The following is a 7,465-nucleotide window of genomic DNA, read 5'->3' as shown; positions in this document are numbered from 1 at the left end:
TGATCGTGAGCAGCAGATGAGAGGTCTGCAGTAATCCTTACTCCAGGTGAGATGCATGTACTAGACAACCTCTGATCACACCACTGAAGTTGAAGGATCTTGTGAAGATTCCTTGTTCAGTCCAGGCATTTGATATGTGTTATACAAGGCAATTAACTAAAGCAAATTTCATTAGGGCAAGACATCATGTACTGCAAGACTTCCAAAAAATTGTCCTTATTTCATCTCTGCTGTTCATCTTCAGTTGTCTGGTTGTTTTCTGCAGCTTGTTTTGGACTAGTGTGGAGTAGGAGAGACAGTCCTGTAGGTCTGGCACATGTAGCAGTTCAGCTGGATTTCCACCCTAGACTTGAATCAGGTTCACTCAGAGCTTAACTGTGGTCTTGGTTCACTTTGAATCGTCTGAGACACACACTTTGTCTCTGCAGAAGAATCTTCTGATCTCCTGGTGGGCAAGTGAAAGGCTTTATTAAATTCCAGTAGAGACTGAGTGGAACTTACTGTCTCAACATTTTGCAAAGACTGTTTGCTACTTAAATCACTTGGCAGAGAAGCCCATAGATTTTTTTTTTTTTTTTAAACCATTTGCAATGCAGTTTTTGCTTTCCACATCTTTAATCCAGGAGAGCCTGACAGACCTGACTGAATACAGAGCACTTGCATCATTTTCAGGTCAATGAAAGAATTGGGTGTTAGCAGGCCTGATACCTGTTTCTAAAATTTAGTTTATTCCCTCCAAAAATTCAGTTTAGAAGTCCATCAGGCCTCATTGATTTCCTGGGGCAGAGGGCATAGATGACTCAGGAACATGCATAGACTAGTTAGTTCTGGTAAGGTCTCACTTATTAACTGAAAGGGGTAACTTATTCCTCCAAGGAGGCAGCAAATAATGTCCTAATTAATGCCTTGATTTTAATTTATGTAATCTTTACAAATGTCTGCACTCCTTGGAAACTCTAGTTTCCAAACTCCTGAATAGATGGAAAGTTGCAATATGTAAGAAAGAATATACAGGTTTTAAGTTTGTGCAACTCTACTGTTTTGTTTTGGTTTTTTTTTCCCAGTAGTCCTTACTGAAGTCTGGCACCTAGTAAGCTTAAGGCTCTATAATAATTACATGAGCTGCCAATCTTAGGGAAGTTTATGATAATGTTTTCCCATTATCAGCTTCAAAATTTAGAGGACACCATCTGGTCTTATCTCAAAGACAACCAACAACAGTGGCTTGGAGCCGTAGGGAAGAAGGCTGATGCCTGAGGGTTTGGATACTCTTATTGGAAGTTGTAAGGGGTGACAATACTTACATGACAGCAGAGGACACAGAAGCAAGAAAGCCAGCAAGCAGAAGGAACACAAGAACACTTAGGATCGATGTAATGACAATCATGTCTCCACTCCTTCGACCAGGCCAGGTATCAATTTTCAAGGGAAGTTTAACTAGAAAAAGCATGGCAAGAATGTTCCTATGATCTATGTTTGGCCATGAACACCCTCACCAAATAGGAGAAAGCTGGTGATTTAGGAGAGGCAAACTGATTATGTCTATACCTGAAATCTTAGATGATTTGTGAGAAATGGTTTAAGACTCAACATCAGCATTTAGAGTTTCTAAGCTTTCCTCAGCAGGTTAGCCAGCATGACAAGTATTTGTATTACTGAGAAATGCCAACAGCACCAGAAACCACGATACGCATCAAATCTGAAACCGCATGTACAATCTTCTCTGAAAGAATTTTTTTGAAGTACACAAAAGTAGTAGAAAATTAGTCCACATTAAGCCTGCTACTCCAATATTGAAAGGCTGACAATTGTCAAAGCTTTAGGAAAGGACTAGGTGCTCATAGAAGAGTAGTGTCCTATTTTAGTATTGTGCTAGCAAGCACAGCTGCTCAGAAGACCTGAGCAAAGCCACAGACTTACCTCTTCTGGTTTTGATTGGATCAGACCAGAGAGTTTGGTCTTTCACAATACCTTCAGTGCTATCTAGCAATACGTATTTAAACCTGTGGGGGAAAAGTGTTAAATTAATATTTTAAATTTTGAGCTTCCTTATTAGCATCTTTGAGCTACTGGATTAGCTGGTCAGACCACAGGTTTTGTCAAAGCATCAGATGGAGACAGTCAGAGCTAACTTACTATTTCCAGAGACCTTATAAAGAACAAGAAGAATTAATCTCAGCAATGCATTCTGTGCAATGTCATACATAATTTGCACTTTGTTCTTGTGAGCCTTGGCAGATGATAGCTTTCCAACAACACTTTTTCCCTAACTTGCTATTCCCTGTTGGGAAGAGCCTCAATTATTTAGGACAGCAAATGGTTTTGATTTCCATATGGAAGTCAAAGATTTTGTCCGACAGCAGAGATTTTTGGCACTTTCCTTGCTAGAGAAGAGTACTGAAGAGACAGGCCAACATCAGGCTTGGCAAAGAAATTAAGTTTCCATCCCACAATAGGTTTCCAGAAACGTCCTGAAGAGACAACTTTTTGCAAAACTAAGAGCCCATATTATTGTTTCAGCAGCATATTAGGTCTCCACAGCAGATACGGCTTCATGTGACTGCCTTTTGTCCTACAGCTTTTAAATAGCTGGCAACAGCAAAACAAGTGTTTGGGGTAACAGCTGTCATGGCATCTGAATTGCCTAAACGGGGCTCAGACAAGTCTGCAAGCCACCTGGCCCTCACTGTGAAGGCTCCAGTAACATTAGGGGCTTCCTGGAGCTGGAGACCAAGGAGAACTTTGGCTCCCCAGAATCCCATCAAAACAAAGCAAGCAGAGCCAGATCCATGTCTGCAATTTGGCAGAATCATCTAACACAAAATACATGGTGAATAATCTCAACATCATTCTCCAGGCAAAATCCTTTTCTGCCAGCAGTTTCTAATCAGATGCTGTCTCTGGATTACCTACTCTAGCACAGGTATAGATCCAGCCCTTCCCACATGAATTTTCCTACTGATCCATGAATTTAACCTGACAGAGCTCACCACTGCTCGGGCACCCTCAGGCACCATCTGCAGGGTGCTAGGCCAAAGCCATCTTCATAACTACTCTCGCAACAGGGGCATTTCCTTTAGGCACTCGTAATTCACATCGTACCATTACAAAGGAACATTCCGGGCTCAGCGTTGCTTCCTATTGTATTTTAAGAGCAGCAATCACCTTGTGGAAAATAAGAATTATATACCTGTACGTTGTGTCCGGTGCAAGAGGTGGGTTACAGACAGCCAGAAAGTTCGGGTCATACAAACAATTCACATCATCCCCAACTCTGAAGAGGTATTGTTTCAGGATATCAGAAACTTTGTTGGCATCTCCTAGGTCAGCGAGTTTGGGAGGCGATGCACAGTCGGGCACGTTGAACAAGGCAGCCTTGTAAGGGCCAAGCTGCCCCCCGCTCGTTTGGTGGAAGGTGCTGTCGAGTGGTTTGCTGGTGTTGTCAGTCACCTGGGAGCTTATTGCACTCGCTGCAGGAGAGATGCTCTTTAACAAGGCTGTGAGAACTAGTTTATCCCCTTTCCATTCACCTGCTATTTATTTGGAAACTTGCTCTTCTACCCCAAAACACTCAAAAGGGAAAACAAAAATCTGCTATCCGTTTGGCTGTGTAGTGATCCTACCCCTTCCTCCTTATTTGTTGATGAAACTCTTTACACTTGTCCCTCAAACTGAGTGATCCACAGTACATCTCAGAGCAATACTTATAGTAGCCACCCTCTCAAAATTAATCTAATCACATTATCTAATATTATCTGTTATTAATCTAATAACAAGTCCCTAACGGAATAGGGAGGAGGTTGGCAAAGACTGCTCTTCCCCCATGCCACACGTGGCTCCAATAAACATCCAATAAACCCTGGCATTTCAGATTTGATGCTATAGCTAAGACAGAATTCCTACACAGTCACAACTCTCCCGTCTCCTGGAGCAGAAACCCTTGGACCTCACGCAGCAGCTGGACCTCCCAGAACCGCACCGCACGCAGACCAGTGCGTAGGGGCTGCGCGAACAGATGCAGTTATCTACATTTCTGGCCGGCCAGGCACATCACACCTCAAAGTCTGAAAGTCCTCACAGCTTCAAGCAAAGCTGGAATCTGTGCCCAGCCCTACAGCATAGTTTGGAAGCTCAGTTGCAGCTCAAACCTTTCCTGTTGCAAAGTCAAGTCCCAAGAGATGCTCTCAAGTTCTGCAACTGTGGTTATTTTAATTTTTTTGGGGAGCCCCCTCCAGCTGTCAGCAGAAAAGAAATGCCAGCTTTTCAAAGCTGCAGTACATTACAGACTACTTCAGTCTGAAAGCATTCTGCTGTGCTCCTGGAGCAGAGTTCTTGCAGCTGCTTGGTCATGACAAGTTTTTAGCTATGAGCCAATGCAAAATTAAACCTGTTTTAAAAGGGAAAAGTTTCTAGCACAGGTCAGGAATACAACTTAAGCTAGTTGAGCTCTGACACCCGCCTCTTCAATGGGACCTGATAACATGAAAGCAAATACTAGCTAAGACATGCTCTGTTCTTGGGCTTGCCTCCCCAAATTATACTACTTCCCACACCTAGGTCTTCCTGCCTTCCCAGTCTCCTCTTCAGTAACTCTTAGTCTGGCTCTGGTGAGCAAGTAAGAGCTGAGGCCTAAGCAAGTTCACTTTGTGGAGGTTTTTTTGTTGGGTTGTGGTTTTTTAAAACTTTACTAGGTAGATCAAGTCTGATAGCGACAGTAACAAGAATAGAGCTAAAAGTTAGAATACTACTTCATAAATTTGCTAGACCCTCAGCTTTGTAGCATGCTGACACATTTCCTTACTAGCAGAGCCGAACATAAGGTGTTAAGAAAATTAAGTTCTCTTAAATTTTCCTTTTCCCTGTTCCAGGAGGCATCCAAGGGTGAGCCAATGTGCGTCTCCACACAGACCAGAGACAAATCCAAACAAAATTCCTCCCAGTCTGCCAAGTAACAAGTTTGCATCTGCTTGCCTTAAAAGCAGAAGAGATTCACCCGTCTGCATAGGAAGCTTTTGCCACAGGATCTGCAGAAGATGGGGTGGTTAGTATAATTTCTAACACAAAACATCATATTTGCAAGAATAACTTAGGTGTTAGTAGCCTTTTATATGATTATAATGCACTTATAGCCTGTTTTAGATATATAAAGGCATGCACTTCAGTCGTGGGATGTCTCAGAAGGCTGTGCGTTCACAATTGTCTGTGTTAGCTGTATGGGATGGTGCCTCTGGTTATGGCTTCTGCCCATCCAAGGCCTCCTCCTGCCGCCTTGTCCAAAGGGAAAACAACCAGCAGTGGAAGTTTTAAGACTGTTCTGTCTGTTGGCCAGTTTTGGTACTGCTCCCCTCAAGATCTCCTCTGTGCCTCTCAGGAAAGGAGGCTGCATACAGCCTTCAGGGGAGAAAGTGTGATACAAGGAAACTATTATTTTTGTCAGCTTATGGAGTAGCTCTAGCTGGCATTCAAAACAGTCTGCCAGAACAGCAGGGAACAGAGAAGGCAGCTCTTGGTCACTGCCAGCAATGTTTCCTTGCCAGGTAGTTATGAAATTCATTTTATGAATGAACCTGTGGGCCAGGCAGCTTTGACCACAAGTCTAGGATGATTTGCTTTTGTCTACAAAAAAAAAAATCAGTCTTTGCAAGGGCTGGCTACCCTGTGAAGCAAACAGCAGCAATTACCCAGTTTCTCTCAGCAGGTTTACTTTGGGGAATTCAGGTTTTTATACAAGGCATTCATGTTTAGACAAAGATCAGCTATCAGACTATGGACTACTTGGTTTCATTAGCAAAACTCAAGCAAATGTTTATGGCTGGTAGTGCTGCTCCACACCTACTGGGAGTCAGCTAGCACAGCGCTGACACTTGCTCTCATTAATCAGCCCCGTTGAAATACTATGGTTATTTATATTATATTTTATAATAGCACCCGAGAGAAGACTGAGACCAGAAGCTCGGTTTGTACATAGCTCACACCCACAGATCCTTTTCTCTTCCCCTGTTCAGATCCAGTCCATCAAATTGTGGAGAACTGCATGCAATGGCCACACACATAGCTATCTCCCAGAGAGGTGTAATGCTGGATACTCACCTGATTCCTTCATTGCATACAAGTAAATGATGCAAGATTTATTTGGGCACAGTGAGTTGTCAAACATACAGAAAGGTTTTTCTAGAGCAACTGTAGTAAGAGTGGGATTGTTTGTAGCAAGCTGAGGGGCTGCAGTCCGAGGCTTCATGCTTTGATCTAGAAGAGAAAGTTACAAAAAAGTGTACAAAATACAAAAAAATCTTTCTTCTCCCCCACTACAAGCTTGACTCGAAAGGGAGGATCTGGCAGTGCTAACAAACAACATTAAAGCATAAAAGGGCATGTGAACTGCAGCTGAGCAGGGAACAGCTTACCTGCCCTGTAAAAGTTTGAGAGTTAGGGGTTTTGCTTTGATGCAAAATGGGGAACTCAAGGATTTAGAGAGGGAGGTAAGGGATGTTGCTCCTCAAACGTACAGGTCACATCAACTCAGAAGGACAAAGGCAAAGCCTCATTATAGGGGAGACTTGAACCTCTGTCTTCAGGGTCCCACGTACAGCTTACCCCCTTCAGTGGAAGCACCAGAAGCAGTACAATCAGTTCTTAAATCCTTTAGAAATAAAGAGTCTTAATAAGGTTTTTAAGACCAGACTTGTTATCATCCAGAGTGAGAGATTTAGTAAAAATTTTTCCTTTTTTCTTTTTTCCTTACAAAAAGGAAAACTGTCTGAGAGAGGCCCTGGAAAGAGCAAGTGGTATTAGAGTGAAGTTTATGTCAGACATTTCTTCCCTCCCCACACAAGCTCATCCTATCTCCAGTCTGCTGGAGAAAATGATCTAAAAACAGATTTCGCAGCTCTTCCTCCTTCCCACTTTAACAATATTCCAGCAGAATACATGTTTGAAGCCCTAAACCTACCTACCTCCCTACACAGATCCTGGAGCAGACAGTTGGCACCCAAGACAAACCATAAGACAAAACAGAAGAGATGCGAAGAGAGGAACAACAAAAAAGGATGACTGCAGATAGGTACCTCTTACCTGCACACAGCTGCCCCAAGCAGCAAAAGGCTAACACAATCCAACAGCCACACATGCTTGAGCCCTCGAGAAACCTGCCACATAAGGAAAAAGAAAGCTGGGAGGCAGCCCCCACCGGAGAGCTCCCCATCCACTCCCTCCCTGAAGGCAACCACACCTCCTCCTTTCCACAAGGTCCCTGTGGTTAGAAAGGACCTACCCCCTTTGCACCTCCCTATATGCTTGTTGCCCCTCCTGCTCAGGTGCTGCCAATCCCCCCGTTACTATCTGCTCCCAGGGTGCTGCAGCTTTGATTTCCACCTGATATTGGGCACTGGTGTAGTTCTTAGCAATGCTGTGGGTGTAAAGAGAGTTTTTTCCCCACCTGTATCATTGATAGGTGGCTTTGTTCTTT

At 43.4% G+C, this 7,465-nt stretch overlaps 1 protein-coding gene across 1 annotated transcript; it reads right to left on the bottom strand.

Annotated features, from left to right (window-relative positions):
* Positions 1–360: 360 nt before the first annotated feature.
* On the bottom strand, positions 361–7,126 carry UPK3A (uroplakin 3A). Its single transcript, XM_074901187.1, has 6 exons — positions 7,072–7,126; positions 6,091–6,246; positions 3,191–3,470; positions 1,921–2,003; positions 1,305–1,437; positions 361–445 (listed from the first exon to the last, which is right to left on the bottom strand). Exons 1-6 carry the CDS (start codon positions 7,124–7,126, stop codon positions 361–363), a joined length of 792 nt encoding a protein of 263 aa, XP_074757288.1.
* Between the last annotated feature and the right edge of the window lie 339 nt (positions 7,127–7,465).

Source organism: Athene noctua, chromosome 3 (genome assembly GCF_965140245.1).
Source record: "Athene noctua chromosome 3, bAthNoc1.hap1.1, whole genome shotgun sequence".
Taxonomy (NCBI): Eukaryota; Metazoa; Chordata; class Aves; order Strigiformes; family Strigidae; genus Athene; species Athene noctua.
The sequence above is the reverse complement of the archived record's forward strand: the minus strand, read 5'-3'. Positions and strand labels throughout refer to the sequence as shown.

What these genes read in the sequence shown, in the direction of transcription:
- UPK3A (XM_074901187.1), bottom strand. Translation starts at nt 7,126, where the DNA reads ATGTGTGGCTGTTGGATTGTGTTAGCCTTTTGCTGCTTGGGGCAGCTG. An exon ending in GTATGCAATGAAGGAATCAG is followed by an intron (nt 3,471 to 6,090) that starts GTGAGTATCCAG and finishes TCTCTCCTGCAG; the next exon opens with CGAGTGCAATAAGCTCCCAG. An exon ending in TCTGTGTCCTCTGCTGTCAT is followed by an intron (nt 446 to 1,304) that starts GTAAGTATTGTC and finishes CTTGCCCACCAG; the next exon opens with GAGATCAGAAGATTCTTCTG.